Here is a 27517-nt window from a genome sequence, read left to right as displayed (position 1 = left end):
GTTGGAACTAAACTGTGTACGGCTGCGGCCCTTTAACTGAGTTTGACAACCCTGTTCTATAGGAAGGTTTACAATATTGTATTTGTGCATATACAGATTAGTCAGTACTGAAGCCAAATCTGGAGCTAATCTAACAAAACTGTAAATCTAACATGATTAAGGTCTAAAATTAGCACACCCAAATTTATATGTTAGGGGAAAATATTAAATAAAAACTTAAAAAGAGCAAATTCAAGAAAATTTTTAAATTTATAACATTTTGTTTAGATTTTGTACTTTGTATTTTGTCCCCAATATTTCGTACAAATTTACAGTGTATTATTTTTCTACTTTAAAAGATGTTTGTTACCAAAACATTATTTTAATAAATATATACATTTAATAAACATTTTTATTCAAACGCACCAAAATATATTACCTCTATTCACTGAGAAATTGATAAAAATTTAATTTTTAAAATTGGCTGTACTAGTTTATGTTGAGCACTGTATATATGATATGTGCACATGCAGTGTGTGATACAATTGTCAAATGCGCAGCACATCCGGTATGCAACTCCCAACTCCTAGTTTCTTTAACAAATACATACTTTCATCTAAAACTTTTAACAAAAGTGTTTGAATTATGTTGCTGATATTTTCTTCTGGCTATAGATCTGCTGAATATCAAACACTGCATAAACTCCATGCTTTTATTCTTTACTGCCTCTTCCTATAGCAACTTAGTGTTTGATTAGTTTAACTGTGTATTGTAGTTTAATTAAGTCTAAGGTGTATCACACCTAAAGTTGTTCATTATTTGCTCATAACTAGAGTTCCCCTTCGGTTGGGGAACTTCAGTGCCATGAATGGGAGGATTCGGATCAGAAGCCGCTTATCTGGAGAGTATTGAACGGGCCAATGAATGAAATTAATTGGCAGCGTAAGCTTGCGCAGGTGTGCGACATCTGCAATTATCTCAGCATATAAGCACACCTGAAGCCAGCAGACGCCATCCTTTTCGCTTCAGATCCTTTCTGAGTGAGTCGATGAGGGTTCCTCTTGCTGATCAGCACTTCAGAGCGAACGAGTGTGTCTCCCGGTCCAGAGTGGGTCTTCGCGGTGGCAGACGGTCGAGCTGGGTTACTCCCTTGCCTGCGGTTCTTTGGGTCCGGTCCTCCAGAGCGGTGCGTATAGTTGCAACTTTCCTAAAAGAGCAACACAGTCGTGCAGCACGTCCTTTTCAGGATGGCGCTCCGACTGTGCGTTTCTGGATGCGGGGGTTTCCTGTCTCCGGATGATGGACACGATCACTGCATTGCATGTTTGGGGGTCCAGCATGTTAATGCGGTGCTCGCGGGCGGTTCATGTCGTCATTGCGATGCCATGACCGTTGCACAGCTAAGATCGCGGCTAACTTTCGCAAGAGAGCGAGCCACCCCAGTTGCCTCCTGCTCTAAAAAAGCAGCGGGCGCTCGGGCAGATCTGAGGGTTTCAGCGGGAGCTAATCCGCCGCCCACGGGCTCGCGGACCTCTCGCTCCTCACGGCGCTCCATCCAAGCTTCGGGTGGTGAGAGTGATCCGTCTAACCAGATGGTAGCTCTCACACTCGCTGACACCGGAGATCAGATGTCCTCCGCGGCATCGGAGGGTGGGCTTTCACTGTCCGACGAAGATCCGGACCCGCTCGCCCCCTCCGGGCAGGTGAGCGCTGTCAAATCGGATCCTGAAGCGGACATGTTAGCCGTGCTTTCCCGGGCTGCTTCGGCCGTGGGGTTGGAGATGGTTTATCCCCCAGCTCCGCGGCCGGACCGACTAGATGGGTGCTACGTAGAGGACCAGAAGGCGAAGCCTTCGAAGCCTCTCGTCCCCTTCTTCCCGGAAGTGCACAGTAGGCTCACGCAGTCCTGGAGGGCACCTTTCTCTGCCCGTGCTGCGAGTGCCTCCGCCCTCACCGCCCTTGACGGCGGAGCTGCCAGGGGGTATGAGGCGATCCCGTCAGTGGAGCGCGCTATCGCGGTCAATCTTTGTCCGCGCGGCGCCTCTACGTGGCGGGGTTTGCCCCGCCTCCCGTCCAAAGCCTGTAGGTTGTCTGCCTCCCTCGGAGCCAGAGCTTATAAGGCTGCGGGCCAGGCTGCTTCTGCTTTGCACGCGATGGCCACCTACCAGCGCTACCAAGCGCAGGCGCTGGCCGAGCTGCACGAGGGCGGGTCCAACCCAAGCTTATTACATGAGCTGCGCACCGCGACCGACTATGCTCTTCGGACTACTAAGTCCGCCGCGTGTGCGCTGGGGAGGACGATGTCCACACTTGTGGTTCAGGAACGCCACCTCTGGCTAAACCTGGCCGATATGCGCGACGTTGACAAAGTTCGCTTTCTTGACTCGCCCATATCCCAGGCTGGCCTGTTCGGCGACACCGTCGGTGAATTCACCCAGGAATTCAAGGCGGTGAAAGAGCAGTCGGATGCGATGGGCAATGTCATCTATCGGCGTGGCCGTAAGCCCGCTCCGCCCGCCGAGCCATCCACCTCCGCTGTTCCTCGCCGAGGGCGCCCGCCAACGAGTGCTGCCCCGCCCCCGCCTGCGCCTCCGGCCAAGCGGGCGCGGCGTTCACCTCGAAAGCAGGCAGCCCCTCCTGCCCAGGGCGCCGTTAAGTCCGGTAAACGGACCGCGAAGCGTCCCTGAGACAGGCCATCCGGAGAAGAGGAAACTTGCTCTTTCCCCGCTGGAGGGCGGGGCCCCGATAACAACGGTACTTTTCAGTGCCACCAAAACATCAGTAAAAGAGCACTTTTTCCCTTCCCCGGATGTGACTGCACGAGTTCTGCCAGTCCGGGACGCGCTGCCTTCCGGCTCGCAGACTCTACGTGCTTCGCCAGTGGCTCACGAGCGCTGGGGGGACGGTCTCCCTTCCCTCAGCCCTCCAGCCCCCTCTCCGGAGTCAGGGTGCGGAGCCAGAGCGAATCGCTCTCCTCCAGCTCTTCCGCGGGACCCTCGTGCTTCCCGGATCAGCACACCCACTCCGCGCTGCCCCACCGCTGGTACGTCAGCGATTGTAGCGATGACTCCATTAGCGAGGGCTCTGCCTGCCTGGTTAGCGCGGGCCAGCCCCTCGCGGTGGCTCATACGCACAATCAGACTCGGTTACGCGATTCAGTTCGCGAAACGGCCCCCCAAGTTTACGGGCGTGTATTTCTCCAGGGTCAACCCCCTGTCCGCCCCTGTCTTGCGAGAGGAGATTGCTGCCCTCCTGGCGAAGGGTGCAATCGAGCCGGTTCCTCCAGCCGAGATGGAGAGTGGGTTTTACAGCCCATACTTCATCGTACCCAAAAAGAGCGGTGGGTCACGGCCAATCCTGGATCTGCGCGTTTTGAACCGCTGTCTGCACAAGCTGCCGTTCAGAATGCTCACGCAGAGGCACATTCTCCAATGCGTTCGTCCTCGGGATTGGTTTGCAGCCATAGACCTGAAGGACGCGTATTTCCATGTCTCCATTCTTCCACGCCACCGCCAATTTCTGCGGTTTGCGTTCGAGGGTCGAGCGTGGCAGTACAAGGTCCTCCCCTTCTGGCTCTCTCTGTCTCCGCGGGTCTTCACCAAACTCGCGGAGGGTGCCCTAGCGCCCCTTCGGCTCGCGGGCATTCGCATACTCAATTATCTCGACGACTGGCTGATTTTAGCCCACTCGCGGGAGCAATTGATTATGCACAGGGACAAGGTGCTTCGGCATCTCCGCCTACTGGGGCTTCAGGTCAACCGAGAAAAGAGCAAACTCGCCCCCGTGCAGAGGATTTCTTTTCTCGGGATGGAGCTGGACTCGATCACCATGGTAGCGCACCTCTCCGAGGAACGCGCTCGCCTGTTGCTGAACTGTCTGAGGGAGCTCGACAGCAAACTAGTGGTCCCACTGAAGTTCTTTCAGAGGCTCCTGGGGCATATGGCATCCGCAGCCGCCGTCACGCCGCTCGGGTTGCTCCATATGAGACCACTTCAGCACTGGCTTCACGATCGGGTCCCCAGACGCGCATGGCACGCGGGCACACACCGGGTCTCGGTTACTGCGCTGTGTCGCCGCGCCCTCAGCCCATGGAACGACCCCTCGTTCCTACAGGCCGGTGTGCCTCTAGGACAGGCGTCCAGCCATGTTGTTGTTTCAACAGACGCTTCCAACACGGGTTGGGGGGCCGTGTGTCGCGGGCATGCGGCTGCGGGCCTCTGGAAGGGTGCCCAGCTGCATTGGCATATCAATCGCCTAGAGCTGTTGGCAGTGTTCCTCGCTCTCCACCGCTTTTTACCGGTGCTGGAGCGGCAACACGTGCTGGTCAGGACGGACAGTATGGCGGCGGCGGCGTATATCAACCGCATGGGGGGTATGCGCTCTCGCCGCATGTCTCAGCTCGCCCGCCGTCTGCTCCTCTGGAGTCACCCGCGGCTGAAATCGCTGCGCGCCATTCACGTCCCAGGCACGCTCAATCGTGCAGCCGATGCGCTCTCACGACAGCTGTTACGCCCTGGAGAATGGAGACTCCACCCCGAGTCTGTTCAGCTGATATGGGCGCGATTCGGGGAGGCCCAGATCGATCTGTTTGCTTCCCCCGAGAACGCTCACTGCCAGTTGTTTTTTTCCCTGACCGAGGGCTCTCTCGGCACGGATGCACTGGCCCACAGCTGGCCTCGGGGCATGCGCAAGTATGCGTTTCCCCCAGTGAGCCTGCTCGCGCAGTTTCTGTGCAAGGTCAGGGAGGACGAGGAACAGGTTCTGCTAGTTGCGCCCCTTTGGCCCAACCGGACCTGGATATCAGAGCTCTCACCCCTCGCGATGGCCCTCCCCTGGCGGATCCCTTTGAGAGAGGACCTACTCTCTCAGGGACAGGGCACCATCTGGCACCCTCACCCCGATCTTTGGAACCTCCACGTGTGGTCCCTAGACGCGAGGAAGACTTAGGTAACCTACCGACTGCGGTGGTTAATACCATCACTCAGGCTAGAGCCCCCTCCACGAGGCGCGCCTACGCCCTGAAGTGGAGTCTATTCACTGAATGGTGCGTCTCTCGCAGAGAAGACCCCCGAAATTGCCAGATTAGTGTTGTGCTCTCTTTCCTTCAAGAGAAGTTGGACAGCAGGCTGTCGCCCTCCACTCTCAAGGTTTACGTGGCCGCCATCTCCGCTTATCATAGCGCGGTAGCTGGCGGCACCGTGGGAAAGCATAACCTGGTCATCCAGTTCCTTAGGGGTGCTAGGCGAATTAATCCATCTCGCCCCCCTCTCATGCCCTCTTGGGATCTCGCCCTCGTTCTCACGAGTCTGCGATCCGATCCCTTTGAGCCACTCGAATCAGTATCTCTAAGATTTCTGTCCCTGAAGACAGCTCTGCTGGTTGCGTTGGCCTCCATCAAGAGGGTCGGGGACCTGGAGGCATTTTCGGTCAGTGACTCGTGCCTGGAATTCGGGCCGGATTACTCTCACGTCATCCTGAGACCCCGCCCCGGTTATGTGCCCAAGGTTCCTACCACCCCCTTTAGAGATCAGGTAGTGAACCTGCAAGCGCTGCCCCCGGAGGAGGCAGACCCAGCCCTTTCTTTAATTTGTCCAGTTCGCGCTCTGCGCATTTATGTGGACCGTACTCAGAATTTTAGATCATCTGAGCAGCTCTTTGTCTGTTATGGCGGTCGGCAGCAGGGAAGTGCCGTATCAAACAAAGATTATCCCACTGGATTGTGGATGCCATTTCACTCGCTTATTCGAGTCGAGGTCAGCCGTGTCCCCCGGGAGTTCGTGCACACTCCACTCGGAGCGTTGCATCCTCTTGGGCGCGTGCACGCGGCGCCTCTCTAACAGACATCTGTAGAGCTGCGGGCTGGGCGACACCCAACACATTTGCAAGGTTTTACAATCTGCGAGTGGAGCCGGTTTCCTCAAGGGTATTAGGTAACCCTTTGGTGATTGAGGAGACAACTCGGTAGGGTGTTGAAACACGCTTGCGGCGCCATTCTCCCTAACACGGAGGTACGTGCGCCTTTTTTATCTGTCAGTAAAGTTCCCCGTCAGGTGAGCCCTGCAGATTCCTCCGTGGCCCCCAGCACTGACTCAGCGGAGGAGTCACTTGCTGGCCCACTACGTTGTAGGTCTGCCCGCTGGTCAGCCCGCGTTTTGGGTATAGGTGCCTGCTATGCGTGATCCCCACTAGGCGATCCCATATGCTTATTCCGCCACGGTTAAGTCCCCCCCCTGGGCGGACCCGTGTCTTCCCTCTCCGCTAACCACTCTTTTGCTATGCGTACTCCCCCTTTTTAGGGCTAGTCCATAGGTAAATTCTGCCATCTATCCCCCCCTTGGGTAACGGATGGCCTCCGCAGCGTCCTCCCTATCGGGATTGCACGCTTCCCAACGTACTGTCGTATTTCCTAGAATTATCTAGATGCTCACGACTTCCCAAAAAATATATCTAAATCCGTAAAACTTCTGTTGAAGTAGGATAAATTAGGGCCAGGGACACGTTGGAGGACCGCGCCCCCCATGATGTGGGTGCGTCACGCTTGCTTGACTATCTCCTCATCGGGGGTGTTGGTAAGGTGCAGTCATTATGGCGCTTTCCATATTCTCCCATTCATGGCACTGAAGTTCCCCAACCGAAGGGGAACGTTCGAGGTTACAGAAGTAACCCTTCGTTCCCCGAGGAGGGGAACGGAAGTGCCATATTCCGTCGCCATAATGACTGTCCCTTAGCTGTTTGAAAGTCTCTTCAGCTTAAAAGGATGGCGTCTGCTGGCTTCAGGTGTGCTTATATGCTGAGATAATTGCAGATGTCGCACACCTGCGCAAGCTTACGCTGCCAATTAATTTCATTCATTGGCCCGTTCAATACTCTCCAGATAAGCGGCTTCTGATCCGAATCCTCCCATTCATGGCACTTCCGTTCCCCTCCTCGGGGAACGAAGGGTTACTTCTGTAACCTCGAACGTTCTTTCTGTAGTATTGCATTTTAAGAAGGTTATTTCCTATAACCTGTACATTAACATTCTTTGAACAATTAAACACTTTAACCAGAGGTCAAGTAAAAGTGTACAGCTAATCTAAATGTTATAATTATATATAATAAATTACGATTAATTACTAATTGTTTCCCCTCAATTTAATTTGCTACATACAGTATCCACTTCAATAGAATATCCTTTGATAATTTACACAGTACCTTTATATCTTTTCTCTTGCCCGCCGGCCTCCATCTCTATCATTGGCAAGCTGTAGCCATCTTTTGATCCAGTTTTCAATTTCCTGGTCGGTTGCAGTGGCGGTTAATCGATTTCTTCTGACAGCGGCTAATGACAAATGTCCAACAAGGTGACAAATAATTAAAAATCTAAAATTCATTGGGGTGTAGTTTTAATTGACACCAAACAATGAACAAATTGCAGTATTTTCACCAACCTTTGATCACAGTGCTTAAGGATGTAAACTTAAAGGCAGCCTTTCCATTAATTCCCCTCCAGTTGGTCTGCCGGGCCATGTCATTAGTGTTGTTTACCTGTTTACCAAGGTGTTTACCTGTTAAAAAAAAATCAACAGTTACTCAAAATCCATGCATAATTTTTTTTTCATATTTAAATACAAATTAAATATCAGAAAATAGAAACAAGACTTGTTTTTCCCTTATTCATTTGCAAAACTACTTGTCTTTTGTATTTTTGATGTCACATTCAAATTGAAGACGAAAAATGTGAATCACATTTATCCAGTTTTAATATTAAAAATTTTTCCACTTGAAATGGTCCAGGCTAGCAAAGTCTGCGAAGCCAATCCCTTACCCAAAGTTTTGCTGATGAAAACAATCCCAACAAAAGCCAGAACTAGCCAAAACAAATTTCAAATGGTGCCAAGTATCACAAATTTGCAAATAAGTGTGGTTAATATTATGTCCAAGATGGTAAAATGTATGAAAAAAAAGGGTAATTAAAGCAGGAAACTTGTCAACACTGCTTTTACACTTAATTCATACTGCACGATATTAGTCTTTATTTTCTTCTCACCGACAGGTTTTGTGAAATCTCTAACAAATGCCAGAAATTGGAGGCAGACCAATGCTTCCATGCGAGTGACATGCAGTTGTGAATTATCAAGGACAGGATGTTAATTAATTTGCTATGTTTCCATCCACCTATTCCTATGCACATTTTGCATATGCGCATAAAAAACAGAGAGGGGTATGCGCATTAAAAAAGGTCATATGATTTTGTGAAAAGAGATCATGTAATGATAAAAAATGTGCTGAACAACACATCTGTCACCGACTCTGTCCCAATTACTCCCCTCGCTGGCCAGCAGAGGCCGCCATCTCCGGACTTCTAGCATTACATCATCCATCTACGCTGATTGTGCACACACCTGTCTTGAATCTAGTTAATGACCCACGTACCCTATATAAGCCGCACACAAACACTCAGTCAGTGCGAAGTCTTGTTTAGCCCCGGCCAGCATTACTGAGTGTTATTCCTGCCTGATTCCTCGTGCATAACTCCAGCCTGTTCCTGACTCTGCTTCGCCTTCTGCCTGCCCACGACCCAAGCCTGATACACGGACTCTGATATTCGCTGCCTGCCCACGACCCACGCCTGATACATGGACTCTGATACTCGCAGCCTGCCTTCTATCTATGCCTGGTAAAACCCTCTGTGTCTGTTCATCGCCAGTCTTGATACCTCACAGACTGTTGTTGTTGTGTGTTTGCACTTTAGTGCATATTGTGTGTTTGAGTGAGAGCTTGATTAATAAATACTGCATAATGGATCCCTCCGTGTCAGTCTCCTCGTTACAACATCACTGCCGTAAATAGTTTGACATTCAGATTTTTTTGCCCATATTTCTAAATATATATGAAAAATATAAGTATTAAAAACTGCTAAAATTAGATTTTTAGAATCATAGATTTTTTACTACTCTGTAGTGATTTGAAGTGCTTACTTTATTGTCATTGGATAAAAGCATCTGCTAAATGAATAAAATGTGAAGGCAAATATGAACAATGCAATATTATAGAAGACATGAACCAGCAAAGGTTAAAACACTGACACAGTCAACCAGCAGTCAAGTTGCCAGGGTAACTAGATTTGAACTATTGTAAATTTGATTTATGAAACAGAATCTGCCATTAATAAACCTGACTTACCAAAATAAGTCTGGCTTTTTCTGTAAGCCAGTTTTATGGAATAGCCCCCTGTTCTCTCTTCCCTCTGGTAATCTTATCCCCTCCATTCGTACATCATTTTGTTATTATATATATTTTTGTTTTCATGCTTTTTTTCTACATTATGCGCTCCACACTTCTATCCAGTAGGTGGCGGGAATGCACCATGCAAGTTGGTCTGCCAACTGCCATTAACCTCAGAAGAAGACTTTTATTATGGCGTGTCATGTGATGTCATGAGCCTGCGCCGCTACTGCGCTGTGATTCAACTGGAGAAAGGTTTGTTTTAAAGCTTTTACACAGATTGGAGAAAGCACAGAAATGGATTGGAGACGGAGCCATGAGCTACTGAGTTGAGGAGAGAAAATGGAAGTTACGTCACGGATTCAGAGACATCAACAAGTTGGAGTTCGCGGTATCTGTATCATTTCTTAATAAATAATAACTCTAAGTAAATAAAAAGTCATCGCTTGATCTGATCTGTGCTTGTTGTGCAATCATGGATGATGACTCGGAGGAGTCAATGATAAATGAATGTATAGGATTTACAGAAGTATTTTCTAAAAAGAAAAACGCTAAACGTAAAAAAGCCACGTATAAAGAACAGGAAGACTATGAGGACACGAATAATGTGGTAAACGGAAATTTAAAAAAAGACTAAAACGAGTGAGAAAGATAAGAGGAAAGATCAAACGCAAAATGAAATACCAGGATATAAAGTAATGATGACGTTTGTCAAAGTTACAGGGAAACATCTACATCCGATTGGGCTGTCTAAGGCTATAGATAAGCTAATCGGTACAGTTAGCTTGGAAAGATGTTTGGGACAAGGAAGAGTGCTAATAATAGTCAAGGACATTGCACAAAGAAATAAATTACTTGGGATCAAAGAGATGAACGGAGAAAAGGTAACTTCTAGAGAAATAGGAGTAGCCAAAAATGAGAAAGGGGTAATCGCAGGTGTACCAACACATATTTCCAATGAAGAAATCGAGGAAAATATAATAGGAGGTAAAGTAATCAATGTGAGAAGATTGTTTAAAAATGTAAATGGAGATAGACAAGAAAGTATGAGCATTTTGCTGACATTTGAAGGGAAACTGCCTGAAAAGGTGAAAATGGGATACATCAGTTATACAGTTAAAGAGTACATTCCAAAGCCCTTGAGGTGTTACAAGTGCCAGCGGATTGGTCATGTAGCAGCAGTATGTAGAGGAAAGATGAGATGTGTTAAGTGTGGTGAAGATCATGAATATGATAAATGTACAAATGATCTAAAATGTTGCAATTGTGGGGGTCCGCACAGTGCGGCATATGGAGGATGTGAATTTCAGTTAAAAGCAAAAGAGGTACAGAAATTCAAGATTGAACACAAAGTTTCTTAAGCAGAAGCAGTCAAGAGCTGCCAGAAAAAGGAGATAAGAGTGGAGGAAGTAAAGACAGATGAAAAACAACTGGAAAGGAATACTGAGACTGGGAACAGAAGGGAAAATAAGTGTGTCAATGTATCAATGTAACAGCTGTAATGACAAGCAGGTCAGCAAAAATCAAAACAATTCTAGAGGCTGCAGCTGAGTTTTTAGGAATTACAGGAATTTCTGCCCAAACAATTCATGACATTCTCACTCGATCAGCAATAAATGATGCTTCTCAAATTTCTGATTAGCTTAATGGTTAAAACTATTCTACAATGGAATGCAAGAAGTTTAATTGCAAATGGGCAAGAGTTTAAAAAATTGTTTTAGAGTTAGAATATAAACCAAATGTAATATGTGTGCAAGAAACATGGCTTAAACCAAATATTCAGTTTGCTTTACAAGGTTATAAATCAATACGGAAAGACGGGAGAGAGTCAAGGAGGAGGGGTAGCTACATTTATAAGGGATGAAATGACTTACAGAGTCTTGGAAGAGGTGGAGGAATTAGAGTGTGTGATGGTTGAGTTTTTTTATTGTGGAAATTCACTGGTAATATATAATTTTTAATGATTTGTTTAATTCTAAAATTGAAAATGTAATAAATGACATTGCTCCTGTTAAAGTTAGGAAGAGAACTGGCAAAGAGAGAGTCCCTTGGAGAAACTCAAGAGCAGTCCAAATGAAGAAAAGACAATGCAGGAAAGCTAAGCGTATGTGGAAAAAGACGAAACTAGTAGTCCATTATAATATCTATAAAGACAGTCTTCATGCTTTTAATGTGGAACTAAAAAGTGGTAGACAGACTTTCTTTTCAAACCTTATAAACAACAATGTAAATAATGCTCGTACACTCTTTGCAACAGTAGAGAGGCTCACAACCCCCCCCCCCCCCCCCCCCCCCCCCCAGTCGGATTCCCAGTGAGCTCCTCTCTGAAAGCAAATGTAATGAGTTTGCTCATTTCTTTACTAATAAGATCAATAATATCAGAAAGGCATTCAGCTCATCCAATCAGCCAAGTTGTGTTGATGTCAAACAAGCTCAACAACTTGAGAAGTCAGACATTATGTCTGATTTCATGGCAATTAACGGTAAAATCTTAGAAGAGATGGTGCAAATTATAAAAACATCAACCTGCAGTCTTGACACGCTCCCCACATCATTCTTCAAAACGGTGTTTACCTGTTTAGAAATGGATCTCCTAAAAGTGGTAAATGCTTCACTTCTCTCAGGGATTTTTCCAACCTCACTTAAAACTGCAGTTGTTAAACCCCTCTTGAAGAAGAGCAACCTGGATAACACCCTATTGAGCAATTACAGGCCAATCTCAAATCTCCCTTTCATTGGTAAAATCATTGAAAAAGTTGTTTTCAACTAGGTTAACAAGTTCTTAAACTTCAGGGGGTGTTTAGACAATTTTCAATCTGGTTTCAGAGCACATCACAGTAAAGAGAGCACTCTTATAAAGATAATCAATGATATACGCCTAAATACAGATTCAGGTAAAATAACAGTGCTGATATTGCTCGATCTCAGTGCTGCATTTGATACTGTCGATCACAGCATACTTCTGGATAGGCTGGAAAACTGGGTTGGGCTATCTGGCACGGTCCTCAAATGGTTTAGATCTTACCTTGAAGGGAGAGGTTACCATGTCAGTATAGGTGACCATAGGTCGAGGTGGACACCCATGACATGTGGAGTCCCACAAGGATCGATTCTGGCACCTCTCCTGTTCAACCTTAACATGCTCCCTCTGAGCCAAATAATGAGAAAGAACCAAATCTCCTACCACAGCTATGCTGATGACACTCAGATCTACCTAGCCTTACTGCCTAATGACTACAGCCACATTGACACCCTCTGCCAATGCATTGATGAAATGAGCAATTGGATGTGCCAAAACTTTCTTCAGTTAAACAAAGAGAAAACTGAAATGATTGTGTTTGGAAACAAAGATGAGGTTCTCAAGGTAAATGCACACCTTGGCACTAAAGTTCAAACGTCAAAAAATAAGGTCAAGAATCTTGGTGTGACTCTTGAGTCAGATCTGAGTTTCAACAGTCATGTCAAAGCAGTCAGTAAATCAGCATACAATCATCTCAAAAACATAGCAAGAATCCGATGCTTTGTTTCTAGTGAAGATTTAGAAAAACTTGTTCATGCTTTTATCAGCAGCAGGGTGGATTACTGTAATGGACTCTGTCTTCCTAAAAAGACAGTCAGACAGTTGCAGCTCATCCAGAACGCTGCAGCCAGAATTCTAACCAGAACCAGAAATCAGAGCACATCACACCTGTCCTTAGGTCTTTACACTGGCTGCCAGTTACATTCAGAATGGATTTTAAAGTATTATTACTGGTCTATAAAACACTAAATGGCCTAGGACCTCAATACATTACAGATATGCTCACCGAATACAAACCTAACAGATCACTCAGATCATTAGGATCATAAAAACTAGAAGTTCCAAGAGTTCAGTCAAAGCAGGGTGATTCGGCTTTTAGCCACTATGCCCCTCGCTGCTGGAATCAGCTTCCAGAAATGATCAGATGTGCTCCAACATTAGGCACATTCAAATCAAGACTGAAAACACATCTGTTTAGCTGTGCCTTTACTGAATGAGCACTGTGCTGCGTCCGACAGATTGCACTATCATGTTTTCTCTTTTTCTTCATTCTTTCATATCACATTTTACCTGTTTTTATGTTTTGTTTTGTTTTTACGCATTTTTATTATTTGTTTTTATTTCTATTTTACTTGTTTCTTTTATTCTTGTTTATGTAAAGCACTTTGAATTGCCATTGTGTATGAAATGTGCTATATAAATAAACTTGCCTTGCCTTGCCTAAACACAACCTCAGAGTAAGCAGTTTATATATTTTTTTTATTTTTATGAATGTCTACTACAGCTGCATCAATCGCAAACCCAGCCTACGTGCGGCATAAGTGCCTACCACTTAGAGGTCATCCAGCCAACTTGCAGTGTAATCTCCTCCACTTGTAGGTCTCTGAGCTGCAGCAGCACCTAAGGGCTCTGACACACAGACACAAAAGAAACCATTGCTTTTAACCTCCTCTTGGAGAGGAGAGAGTCTCCGACCCTGGATCTCAGGTCTTCTATGGAGGGACTGTCAGGAATCCTGTAAGAGCATCCCATCCACAGACCTCTTGCCATAAAAACAAAGCAGAATGTGTGGTGAAGGAACTCCGGGTTGACAGAGCCTTGTCCTTGCTTCAAGCAATGTGCTAACAAGGTGCTGAACAGAGTGATGGTGGCACAAAGGCTAGCGCTTATGACTGCGGATCAGAAGATTCTCGGTTACGGAAACCAATAAACTGTGTATGATAGAGTGCGTAAGTGTATGAGTGGCACTTGTGCAAGCGGAGCAGGGACGTGCCAGCGATCAGAATGAACTGGAGTTTGTGCCAAGACTGGGTTTCAAAAGTGGCAGTTCCCATATGGAAAGGTATAAATAGAAATCGGAGCCTGCTCCAAATGGCCTGGTCAGCTCCAAGCGGGTGAGACTTGAGCTCCAAGTGGGCTGTAAAAACCTCCTGGAGTTTTCATTCATTTAATGTCTGGTACAAGACACTGTGTCCAACCAGTTATGTTTGAATGTCAAACCTACCCCAATCCTTAACCCAACCTCACAGTTTCCTGCTGTGTTTTATCAACCTCCCAACCTACCCCAACTCTTAACCCAACCTCACAGTAACAAACCTCCATGTGGGTTTCATTGATTCCATGTCTCGTAAATGGCACAGAATACAACCTATCGCAGTTTATTAAAATCACACCTACCCCAGCCCTAGGCCCAACCTCACGGTAACCTGCTGTGTTTTATTCAATTTTACTCCTACCCCAACCCTAAACACAACCTCAGAGTAAGCAGTTTATATATTTTTTTTATTTTTATGAATGTCTACTACAGCTACATCAATCGCAAACCCAGCCTACGTGCGGCATAAGTGCCTACCACTTAGAGGTCATCCAGCCAACTTGCAGTGTAATCTCCTCCACTTGTAGGTCTCTGAGCTGCAGCAGCACCTAAGGGCTCTGACACACAGACACAAAAGAAACCATTGCTTTTAACCTCCTCTTGGAGAGGAGAGAGTCTCCGACCCTGGATCTCAGGTCTTCTATGGAGGGACTGTCAGGAATCCTGTAAGAGCATCCCATCCACATGACCTCTTGCCATAAAAACAAAGCAGAATGTGTGGTGAAGGAACTCCGGGTTGACAGAGCCTTGTCCTTGCTTCAAGCAATGTGCTAACAAGGTGCTGAACAGAGTGACGGTGGCACAAAGGTTAGCGCTTATGACTGCGGATCAGGGGCCTCATGTACGAAGACTTGCGTGGAAATCTTACTAAAACATTGCGTACGCACAAAGCTGTAAATGTGCGTACGCAGAAAAAAATTCAGATGTATGAAACACTGCGTATGCCGAATCTCACGCATATTCTTTTGTACATCCGAATGAACGTGAAACTGAGCGCAACATGCACGAGCACAAAACCCCTCCTTGCCTCCTCCCCCGTATGAATATGCTATTGACTATACTAATGGAAAAACCCAACGAAAAAGCAATGGCAAAATCAAGCAAAAAGAGAAACTTTGAACAGAATGTGAAATGGAGGTGCTGCTTTCGGAGGTAGACCGGAGAAAAGCGGTGTTATTTGCAAGTTTGTTCTCCGGAATTAACAACAAAAGAAAAAAATAGAGTGGGAGAGTTTAGCTGATGCAGTTAACACAGTTGGGTCTGAACATCGCACTGAGTGCATTAAAAAAGGATATAGTGTGGTTTATATCTGTAAAATGTTGCAATACCCTTAGCAGTCTCTGTGGCGCACCTCGTAAGACGCATGTGATCATGTATTGACACGTTTGAGCATAAACTCGGCTCAAATCCAGCGTCTGATGAACTCTCTTTTTCTTTTTTTTCCCCCCTACATATCAGATTTTGCCCACTATTTATCATGAGAAAGACAAGTAGGAATCATCAATAAGTTTGTGCATCATATTTGATTTGCACATTTATTGAATGGAAATGTTTCTGTTTCCCGCATGCAAATTCATCTTCAGATAGTATCTTTATAGCAATGTGCGTGCAGTTAATAGCTCAGATTACATTGGGAAAAAGGGCGACCGCTGCAAATTGTGCTTTAATGTTTAGCTGGTCAACTGTATGGTATGGAAACCTTACATACCTACTAGATGAACCCGTCTCATACAGCTGCCATTGCAAGGCTCAGACACTTTGTAGAGAGGAGTTTAATACAACTGCCTCTAGGAGTCGCCAATGGAAATAAAACAGACACGCACAAAAAATGTGCGTACGCCAGCCAGAAAGCTGCCGTGAAGCTGCGCACATTCCCACGTTCAGTTCATTGTTAGTAAATCCAAACGTGAGCCATTCTGAGCGTGAAACCTGGCGTACCCAAAGTTTTTGTGCGTACGCAGCGTTGATACATGAGGCCCCTGGTGTTTTAAACAATGGATTGACTACGTGTATGTAAGATGGAAGTCTTACATAGAAGTCTAAAGAAAGAGAGGGAGAGAGAAAAGAGAGAGAGAGAACGGGACGCAAAAATTCCACCAATATACGGCAACCATTACACAGGAAACACACAAACCAGGTCATAGGTCATGGAGATCTCTCTCTCTCTCCCCATCTGTTCCTATGACTGGAGGTCCAATACAGAGGAGAAGAAGACACCTGTTCTAGTTGTCCTGATATTGCCTATACTATTATAGCTGTTTGATTGATCTGTTTTTGAGTATAATTAATTTTAATGTAATTCCTTTTTGTGTAGAGATAGACTGTGTGTAGTAAAGATATTGCAGCAGAATGTTGATGGAAACAGTCTTGAACCAGCCTGATAACACAGCTGAACGTACAAGAAACTTCCTTGAGTCTTTAACACAGATGGTCTTTTGTGTCTATTGTGTTCCTGGTTTAGCTTTTTACAGGTCGGAGATCAGCTCCTAATAACTTAGGGCGACCTCACCTCTAGGCATCAGGTTGCCATCCATATCTGGAGACAGATACAATGCTTTCTTTGACGCACACATCAAGGCCATCCATATCTGGAAGTAGATACTATGTTTCTTTGACGCATGTATTTAGAATTGACTATTTCTGTTGTAACCAATGAGAACTGTTTACCTGGATCCCACCCTTTCTGGACTTGTGTAAATATAATAGTTCGATTGTTGAAACTGTAAGCAGAGCGGCCTAGGAACTCATTGCGGGTGTTAAAGCTGGCTTCTGCGAATGAAACTGCAAACTATTTTCAGTAAACTTAATTAATTTTTTTAAATCTCTGACTCCGGCTCTTCTTCATCAACCAGACTGGTCATTCTTTGGGTTAAACTGTAAACTATCCCTACAGTCAATAATAAATACCCTGAGCATAATGGTACGAGGCGTGGGCCTGCCCTGCATGGCAACTGCTCATTTGAAGGCCATTGGGATGGACCAAACCAGATCACTTAAAAACCTCTCGTAACAGTAAAACTTTGCATTTTGCATTCTGCTGCTCTCTCCCCCCTCTCGCCTTGCTCTTGGACACTGCAGCGCCATGCAACCTCTTAAAGTTTAAGAACTGCCGAAACTGCAAAAAACTTCAGCAAACCGACTTTCAGCAGAGTCTGTCACCCCGGTAATCCAGGACAACTCCCACTTACAAGCGAGTGAATCCTTAGGACGTCACTGAAGCTAAGTCACCAACCAATCAGCAATGCCATGTTTCGTTGAGCCCAGTCGGCGAAGGAAACTCAAACAGATGTTGTCTCTTGCTGATCTGGTGCAAATTGATCTTAAGCAGTTAAAGATAAGCCAAATCTCTGCTTTTAGGGTTTCCCAGGTGTGATTGTAAGATGTAGTAAGAAGACCTAAAATTAATTTGGGACCATTGTCAACACATTTTGCACAAGCACCAGAATTAAGAACCACTGCTCTAAGGCTTCATCTTGGTTTATAGTTGAACAAGCCATCCTACTTCCCTTCCACCACTAAAATTTCTATCTGTATATCTATTTATATATGTATTCATTTTATTTTTTAAAGGTGTTAGTTTTTAGGCTGATCTCAAAACATAATAATTTTTACTGACAGAATTGTAGGTGCAGGCTAGGACGGTCTCTGTTATTTGCAGATAACATTGTGCTTTTGGCTTCATAGGACATGGAACTTCAGCATGCATGGTTTGCTGCATTATCGTGTGCTGCTAAGTGTGACATGGCAGGAAAAAGAAACAGCATCTCTAAGTCAAAACCATGGTGCTTGACTGGAAAAAGGTGCCCATCTCCAGTTTGTAGGAGAGTCCTTACCCCAAATGGAGTTTAAGTATTTGCATTAATTTATTTTTTCTTCATGTGGAATGGAATGTGAGATTAAAAGATGGATCAGTGCAGTGGCAGCAGTAATGCAGTTGATGTGATTGTCTGTTGTGGTGAAGGAGCTGAGATGAAAGGCAAAGTTCTCAATTTACCACTCAATCTAGGTTCCTACTCTCACCTATGGTCATGACTGAAAGGACAAGATCTCGGATACAACCGGACACATTTTACAAAGTGTTTTGACCCGCTTGTTTGAGTTGCAACATAAAAGAGAGATGAGCCAACAAAGTAGCCTAAATGCAAATTATTTATAATAAAATGTAACTCACAGAACAATCAAAGCAACCAACAAATGTCTAGGGATAATAATGAAGATAAAGAACTTAGGATATAATCACAACACTTTAACTACATGATAAAAGTAATGCAATACAAAACCATAAGGTTTAAGAGTCAATGAGATGGCAGGTCTTGACATGAGGACTTCAGAGTAGCAACAGCTTTCTGGGGTAGCTAGCGGAGTCCATGTGAATGGTTTCTCTCCAGTGTGGGTCTTCATGTGTTTATTAAGGTCTGATGAGTTACTGAAACTCATCCCACATCGAAGCTGCGGTCACACTAGAGTTTGAGCATGAGAAAAGGGGCGGGATTAAACAAGATGATTCGACATGAATGGTTTCTCTCCAGTGTGGCTCATGATGTGTCGATTAAGGGATGATGATTGGCGGAAAATCTTTCCACACTGAGTGCATGTGAATGGTTTCTCTCCAGTGTGGATTTTCATGTGTTTATTAAGGTGTGACGATTGGTTGAAACTCTTCCCACACTGGGTGCATGTGAATGGTTTCTCTCTAGTGTGGATCCTTATGTGTTTATTAAGGTATGATGATTGGTTGAAACTCTTCCCACACTGAGAGCATGTGAATGGTTTCTCTCCAGTGTGGATTTTCATGTGATTGTTAAGGTGTGATGATCGGTTGAAACTCCTTCCACACTGAGTGCATGTGAATGGTTGCTCTCCAGTGTGGATCCTCATGTGAATCTTAAGATGGCCTTTTCTTCCAAAACTCTTTCCACATTGAGTGCAGGTGAAACGATTCTTGTCTCTCCTTTTCAAAATACCATCAGACTGTAAATGAGTTTTTTCCTCAATTTTGACATGATGTTCCTCCTCTTTACTCCCCTCATTCTCTTCAATTCGGTCTGAAATAAATAAATAAATAAATAAATAAAATAAGTTTTCATTAAGTCTCAAAATTTCTCATTAAAAGCTGAAAAGTGAAAAGACACTGGAAACATTGGCTACACACACTGTAATTTTGATGCACATTAAATGTAATATAAATCAGATTATATTTTGTTTGGTCCATTAACGTGTACACATTTAAGCAGATTCAATTCATCTTTATTTATCTAGTGCTTTTACAATGTAAATTGTGTCAAAGCCGCTTAACATAGAAGTTATATTATATGGACTCTATGCACGAACTCTGCTGACGTGGTTCTGGTAGAATATCAGTCAGGCTCTTTACGTCTACATAGCGCGCTCTACGCCGAAATCTAATAGCGGCGAAACCTAAATCCAGAGGATGGCAAAGAAGGGAAATTTACTCTTAAATTGATGATGATGACAAACACACACACACACACACACACCAAATATTCTAGTCTCATGTAATAGGCAAATACCAAACTGAAACAAATGTATCAAGCACGAGTATTTATATGCAAAACCTAATCAAAGTACCCATTGGGTCTTAAAAGCATTTATAAAAGTCTAAAATTTGATAATCTCAAATTAAGGCCTTAATAGCCTTGAATTATTATACAAAGTCTTGGGTTTTGTTACAAAGGTCTTATTTTAATAATTTGTATTACCTTTCTTAGAATTAAGTTCATATCATAACCAAATTAACTGTAACTAATGTAAGCTAACTAAAAAATCATGCAGCGCAACGTTGAGTGCATCTCACGTAATAGCAGAAAGCACGCACACCCATTACTATGGTTACTTGAGGTGATGTACAGAACAAGATAGTTGCTAGCCTAGTTTGTGGGTTTGTTTAATCCGCTTTGGCCATGGAATCTGAATTACATTTGGGTCAATCCTGGGCCAGGAAATAACCGCGACACCTACTGCTGTTGTTGTCGGAAATCTTTTAAGCTAGCAACGATGGATGTTACAGCCCTGGACTCCCATATAAGGGGTGCCAAACACACCGTGTGTAGTACTGCTCATCAGCGCAACCACCTATTGTGGAGTTCTGTGCACTGGAGACCACTTCGGTTACTAAAACACCTTTGGCTATCAGTAATGAGGAAATTTCTACATTAGAAGCATTGAAACCACGGAGTGTTGGGCAGTAGCATCGCTACAAGTAGTGACGCTACTAGCGTAACTATATTTCTCAGTAGCGTCACTACTTTCTAAATCAAATAGCTTTTGTGTAGCAAAGCTATTATTTTAGACAAGTAGTGTCCACACAAGCTACATATACCGATTGGGGATCAATAAGTGACGTCACTGACACTCACGTAGCTTGGAGGCCGGTGTCTAGCCGATAAAAGTAAATCCATATTTTGGCGAGAATGTCAATTTCTTCTTTCTGTTTTACAATGGTCGACAACAAACTTTTTGTGCATTACAGCCACCTCTAGCTCTGGTTGGTGACGTCGCCAAACAATCATTGGGCTGACACGAGAAGCTTGATTGAAAGATGAATGAGTGATATATATATATATATATATATATATATATATATATATATATATATATATAGAGAGAGAGAGAGAGAGAGAGAGAGAGAGAGAGAGATAGTTTACTGTACTAAAGGCTAAAGTATACAATGGCAATTTTAGTTCATGATAGTTATTAATGATACTATATTTTGTAGTGTAATTCATTAATGAAGAGTTGTTACATATTGAGTAACAGTATTTTTGACAATGCTAGTGTGTATTGTTCCTGTGTGTGTTTCCTCCATTATCTATCTCTTTCTCTCTCTCTCCACATGAGCGGAGATCAGGTGCAGCTGTGAGAGGGGCGGCGCCAGCTATAAAGGCACGCCGTTGACGCTCCTCATCGAGTTCTCATCCTGTTTCCCCTCGCTATTGTGTGTGTCTGAGCAGTTCGCTCTGAGTTCTCTGTGTGGCAGTGATCTGTCTGAAACCTTTTTTTTTTCATAGTAATCTGGTGAGATACTCTGTTAAATACGGTAATAGGACGGTAACCTCCATTAGCGGTGGCTGATTGTGTAATACCTTTCTCCAACCCTGTTTCAAAGTCATCTGGTGAGATACTCTGTTAAATACGGTACTAGGACGGTATCATGTGTTAGCTGTGGCTAATATGTACCTTAAGGCTAAATGATCAAAGGGAAGGCCCTTTTTCTTTTGTCCAGTTTTCTCCTGTTTTGTGGCTGGTTATGGAGGTTAGAATTGCATGCTTCATTTATGGAACTTTATGTTTAGTATAGGTAAGAGGTTTAATATTAGGTAGCGTACCTTGTTTTGTTTGTTGTTTTGGCCTTTTTGTTCCCCGATTCTGATTTTGACCTTTTTGTTGAATTAATCTGATACCCCTTTTTGACAACTTGGCCTGTGTGTGTGTGCTTGGGGAGCAGGAACAGGGACTCCGGGTGACCACTTTTTATAGCGGTCATCCTTAAATTTATGTGCGTAGCAGGGTGCATCCGCTATGTAACATAATTGGGGGCTCGTCCTAAACTTCGTGTAAAAACTCATCTCCCTTTTGTTTGTCTGCGCATCAAATTGGGTGAGTAAAACTTTTCTCTCTTTACATCGTGTCGTGATTTGGGTTAAAACTTTGGGTGAGGGGGAGGAAATATGAAAGCTGATGTGAAAGCTTTTATTGATTCTCCGTGGTTAGAGCGATTAAATTGATTTCGAAAAAAAGATTTGCTGCAAGTGGCAGAAATCTATAAAATATCTGTTTCTTCTGGTGCAGCGAAAGCTGAAATTAAAGCCGAACTTCTCTCTGAACTGACATCGCAAGGCGTCTTTTCAGAGGAGCTTGAAGCCGCTGCTTCCCCTGCAGCAGATTATGACGTGAATGTGGCACTGAAGTTAAAGGAACTCGAGTTAAAAATTAAACAGCAAGAATATGAGACTCACTTATTACGTATTCGCGAATTAGAACTACGCCAGGAAGCGAGAGAAGTACAAGCTGCTGAGAGTAGTCGTTTCGATCCCAGTCGATATATGAAACTCGTTCCTCAATTTAGAGAGTCGGAGGTGGACGCTTATTTTATTGCTTTCGAGAGAGTGGCAGGCAAATTGGGCTGGCTAAAAGAAATGTGGGCGATTATGCTGCAGAGCAGTTTTGTGGGCAAGGCGCAGGAGGTGTGCTCCGCGTTGTCCATGCAAGATTCGTTCAAATATGACGTGGTTAAAGCTGCTGTATTGAAGGCATACGAATTAGTGCCAGAGGCATATAGGTAGAAGTTCAGGGGCCATATTAAAAAAGCTCAACAAACCTTTTTAGAGTTTGCTCATGATAAAAAGACCATGTTAGAAAAATGGTGCACGGCATCTGAGGTTACAACTTTTGAAGGTCTCCAAGAATTAATTTTGTTGGAGGACTTCAAAAATGGTTTACCTGAGAATATGGTTTTATATTTGAACGAACAAAAAGTCACTACCCTGTCTAAAGCCGCTACACTGGCCGATGGTCATTCCTGCAGCCCGCCCGCATCGAAATTTTAAAGTGGATAGTGAGAGAGATTTCACAAATACGTGTCCCGTGAAGCCAGAGACTGCCCGCACGCGAGCACCTGCGGGTGCAGTGAATAGTCGTACAGAAAAACGACTTTGTTTTTATTGCCTTGATCCGAATCATTTTATTGCGGAGTGCAAGGCATGGAAATTAAAGAATGCGTCCGGTAAAACTAAAAGTGTCGCACATGCAGTAATTGAACCTCGAATGATGGAGGCTGAGAACACTGGGCTGCACAATGATGTCTTCAAGCCTTTTCTGCTAGAGGGCTCGGTTTCCACGTCTCCAGGGGAGACCGTGAAAGCCGTATCCATCTTGCGGGACACTGGTGCCACCCACTCCTTCATTCAGGAGAACATTCTGCATTTGTCGGAGAGGACTTATACTGGTTCAGATGTTTTAATTCGCGGAATTGAACTGGGTTGTGTAAGAATTCCGGTTTATTCTGTGTTTTTAAATCTGCACTTGTTGCTGGAGTAGTTAAAGTCGGGGTGTGCGCACAATTTTCCGTTAAAGGAGTAGATTTTATTCTGGGGAACGATTTGGCCGGAGGTAGTGTTTTCCCCTGTCCAATTGTGTCCGATTGTCCTGATAATAATGATGCTGAGGTAACCGACACGTCTAAATTTTTCCCAGCCTGTGCGATTACATGCTCGCAGTCACGCAAATTTGAAGATACTGTTGATTTGTCTGATTCGTTTCTGCTGCGCTCGGATCCTACCGAGCTCGTTCTGTCAGTGGATGACAAGGTGGTGAATGAAAATGAAATAAAATTGGACAATCAAATTGTTAAATTGGTCGGAAACAATTAAGTGAAGCACAAAAATCTGACCGGTCATTGTCTTATTGTGTTGACTCTATTGTCAAAACCGAGTCTGAGTTAGACGGAGTTAGAATTGGATACTTCTGGGATGTTGATATTCTGATGCGTAAGTGGACATCAGCGTCTGTGGTTGATTCAGACACACTGCCCATCTATCAAATTGTGTTGCCAACCTGTTATCGGTCGGCAGTGTTGAAATTAGCGCATGACCACGTCATGGCAGGAGACTTTGGTGTTAATAAAACTTTTGGTCGCATCACTAAGTATTTCTTTTGGCCTAGTCTAAGATCAAGTGTTGGGAATTACTGTCGTTCATGTCATGCGTGTCAGGTCGCCGGGAAGCCTAATCAAGTCGTGCGGCCGGCTCCCTTGCACCCTATACCAGTGATGGGTAAGCCCTTTGAGCGTTTGATTTTGGATTTTGTTGGTCCCCTTCCAAAACCTAAACAGGGTTATCAGTACATTTTAACTCTAATGTGCGCGGTCACTAGATTTCCCGAAGCTGTACCTTTACGCAACAATAAAACTCAGTCTATCGTGAAGGAGCTGATTAAATTCTGTTCGCTCTTTGGTCTGCCTCGTGTAATTCAAACCGATCGTGGCACGAATTTTATGTCAACTCAGTTTAAGCGTGCGCTCGAGGCAATTTCAGTGTCACATCAAGTCTCCAGCGCGTACCATCTGCAATCACAGGGAGCGTTTGAGCGCTTTCACCAAACGCTTAAAACAATGTTGCGTACTCACTGTGTCGATGCAGACAAAGATTGGGCAGAGAGCCTCCCGTTTTTAATGTTTGCTGTGAGAGAAACCGTGCAAGATTCGCTCGGATATAGTCTGGCAGAGCTCGTTTATGGCCACGTTTTTCGCAGCCCTTTGAAGCTTTTGAATGAGCAGTTACTAGCGAGTGAGTCTTCTACAGTACCAGTAACGGAGTACGTGGACTCGTTACGTAAACGTTTGTCGCGCTCATGTGAGCTTGCCAAAATTCACCTTACCAATTCTCAAGCGTCTATGAAGGAGCATTATGATAAACGGAGTGTTGCCCGTTCATTTAAGCCAGGTGATTTAGTGCTCGCCTTACTGCCGGTGCCAGGCTCTGCGCTCCAGACTAAATTTGAGGGCCCGTATGTGATAAAAAGAAAAATCAATGACACAAACTATGTGCTAAAAACTCCTGATCGTCGCAAGAAAATCAAAATGTGCCATATCAACATGCTGAAACTCTATCACTCAAGAAACCCCAGCGAAGTGAAGTGTAAATCTGCAGTGGCAGTGGCAGTGCCAGCTGATCCAAAAGAGACTGATATGGATGTGGAAATTTGTGACGCAGTGTGTGTGGGGAGTTTACAAAACTCCGTAATATTAAAGGACTTGAATTCCCGTCTGTCTTACCTAGGTGATGGTCAAAAAGACAGTGTGATAAACTTGATACACAGTTTCCCAGAGATTTTCACAGATGTTCCGTCCCGCACAAACGTTTTGAGTCACGATATTGATGTTGGCAGCGCATCTCCAATCAAGCAACACCCATATAGAGTCAATCCTTTTAAACGCAAAATTATGAAAACAGAAGTGGAGTACATGCTCACTCATGGTTTAGCAGAGCCATATCAGAGTGCACGGAGCTCGCCCTGCCTCTTAGTTCCGAAATCTGATGCATCTTTCAGTTTTTGCACTGATTTTAGAAAAGTAAATGCAGTTACCAAACCTGACTGTTTTCCTTTGCCGAGGATGGATGACTGTATCGACAAAATTGGACCTGCAAAGTTTGTTACAAAGCTTGACTTGCTTAAAGGGTATTGGCAAATCTCACTTAGTGCACGCGCTGCTGAAATTTCTGCCTTTGTCACCCCAGACTTCTTTGGTCAGTACTCGGTGATGGCGTTCGGGATGAGGAACGCCCCTTCCACATTCCAAAGACTTAAGAATATTGTCTTACGAGACATCAAAAACTGTGACTCATATCTGGATGATATTGTGGTATATTCTTCCATGTGGGAGGAGCACGTTGAAACCTTACGTGAAGTATTTTCAAGATTGAAAGCTGCGTCATTGACTAAACCTCGCTAAATGTGAATTTGCCAAAGCTTATGTCACCTACTTGGGTAAACGTGTGGGGCAGGGCCAAGTGTCCCCTGTCAGTGCTAAAGTGGAGGCTATAATGAATTTTCCCAAGCCTTCTAACAAGCGAGAGCTGCACCGTTTTCTCGGCATAGCCGGGTATTACAGAGGGTTTTGACGCAACTTTGCCAGCCTGGTGGCTCCCCTGACTGATCTTCTTCGGCCCTCCAACGTATTTCGCTGGTCTCCTGAGTGTGAACTTTCTTTTAATGGTGTAAAAGATCTGCTGAGCAACGCACCTGTTCTCACTGCTCCGAACTTTGAGCGCCCCTTTCAGCTGGAGGTAGACGCAAGCGCTGTGGGAGCGGGAGCTGTCCTTTCACAAATTGCTGAAACTGGCATTGTAAAACCTGTGTGCTGTGTAATTTTTTTTTACTATGGGTAAACAATGCTAGTGTGTATTGTTCCTGTGTGTGTTTCCTCCATTATCTATCTTTCTCTCTCTCTCTCCACATGAGCGGAGATCAGGTGTAGCTGTGAGAGGGGCGGCGCCAGCTATAAAGGCACGCCGTTGATGCTCCTCATCGAGTTCTCATCCTGTTTCCCCTCGCTATTGTGTGTGTGTCTGAGCAGTTCGCTCTGAGTTCTCTGTGCGGCAGTGATCTGTCTGAAACCTTTTTTTTTTCATAGTAATCTGGTGAGATACTCTGTTAAATACGGTAATAGGACGGTAACCTGCATTAGCGGTGGCTGATTGTGTAATACCTTTCTCCAACCCTGTTTCAAAGTCATCTGGTGAGATACTCTGTTAAATACGGTACTAGGACGGTATCATGTGTTAGCTGTGACTAATATTTACCTTAAGGCTAAATGATCAAAGGGAAGGCCCTTTTTCTTTTGTCCAGTTTTCTCCTGTTTTGTGGTTAGTTAGGGAGGTTAGAATTGTATGCTTAATTTAAGGAACTTTATGTTTTGGTTTACTTTTTGTTCTCTAATTCTGATTTTGACCTTTTTGTTTAATAAATCTAATACCCCTTTTTAACAACTTGGCCTGTGTGTGTGTGCTTGGGGAGCAGGAACGGGGACTCCGGGTGACCATTTTTTATAGCGGTCATCCTTAAATTTATGTGCGTAGCGGGGTGCATCCGCTACGTAACAGTATCTTACCAATCGTGTTAATATTATTTACGTGGCCAACGATAATAATTTTACACAGTACTGAGTTAACTTTTAGCAAGTTAACAAGATCTACAGCTCAAGGCAATGATTTAGAAGCACATAAACAAGAACACAATTCTTACAAAATGAGAACAAAGATTTATTGAGCTACACTACGATACATGAAACTAACTACGTAATAAGCAAACAACAAACAAACTCGCACACACAGAGGCAGTTCAGAGGATGTAAAATGAGTTGACAACCATCCCAAATTAATTCTAATACTTCTAACAAGATTTTAGAATAACACCTGAGAAACCACAAAAGCAGAGATATGGCTTATCTTTAACTGTTTACGAACAATCTGCACCAGGGGCCTGTTTCAGAAAGCAGGTTAAGTGAAAACTCAGAGTATTTTAACCCTGAAATGAGAGAAACTCTGGGATTTCCTTTTCAAAATGGCAGGTTTGTTAAACTCGAGAAATCGGGGTAAGTCAAGCCTGTTTCTGAAAGAGAGGTAACTTTAACTCAGAGTCAGTTACTGTGGTAACTTACTCTGTGAATCTAACCTGGTCCGGAGCAGGTTTTATTCTCTAAACTCTGAGTTTCTGTCGGTCTCCTCCCCTTTTTTAAAGATGAATCGTATTTTTCGCCTTATACGTTTACACCCACCTATTTTAGAGCTCATTTTGGAGATGCCCATAAAAACGATTAATGGAAACGTCATGATTCACATAACTTTTGAAAATACTCATAATAAAACATGTGCATAACTGAGTAGATTAAACTTTTATTTGATAAGAAAAGATGTGCA

General features: G+C 44.3%; 2 protein-coding genes across 2 annotated transcripts in view; both read left to right on the top strand.

The window, feature by feature from the left end:
• Positions 1 to 6415, top strand: part of LOC141381532 (uncharacterized) — a 105588-nt gene extending 99173 nt beyond the window's left edge. Inside the window, exon 2 of the mRNA XM_073946761.1 lies at positions 5910 to 6415. Within this exon, the coding sequence (XP_073802862.1) occupies positions 5910 to 5944 (35 nt within the window). The 3' untranslated portion in view covers positions 5945 to 6415. The remainder of the gene's footprint in view (positions 1 to 5909) is intronic.
• A 2999-nt stretch (positions 6416 to 9414) lies between these two features.
• LOC137491239 (uncharacterized) overlaps positions 9415 to 27517 on the top strand; it is an 83226-nt gene continuing 65123 nt past the window's right edge. Inside the window, exon 1 of the mRNA XM_073948809.1 lies at positions 9415 to 9441. The gene's annotated coding sequence lies outside the window, so the exon portion shown is untranslated. The remainder of the gene's footprint in view (positions 9442 to 27517) is intronic.

The sequence above is a fragment of the Danio rerio genome, chromosome 4 (genome assembly GCF_049306965.1).
Source record: "Danio rerio strain Tuebingen ecotype United States chromosome 4, GRCz12tu, whole genome shotgun sequence".
NCBI lineage: Eukaryota > Metazoa > Chordata > Actinopteri > Cypriniformes > Danionidae > Danio > Danio rerio.
Note: the sequence above shows the minus strand (reverse complement) of the source record. Positions and strands in the feature narration are given on the sequence as shown.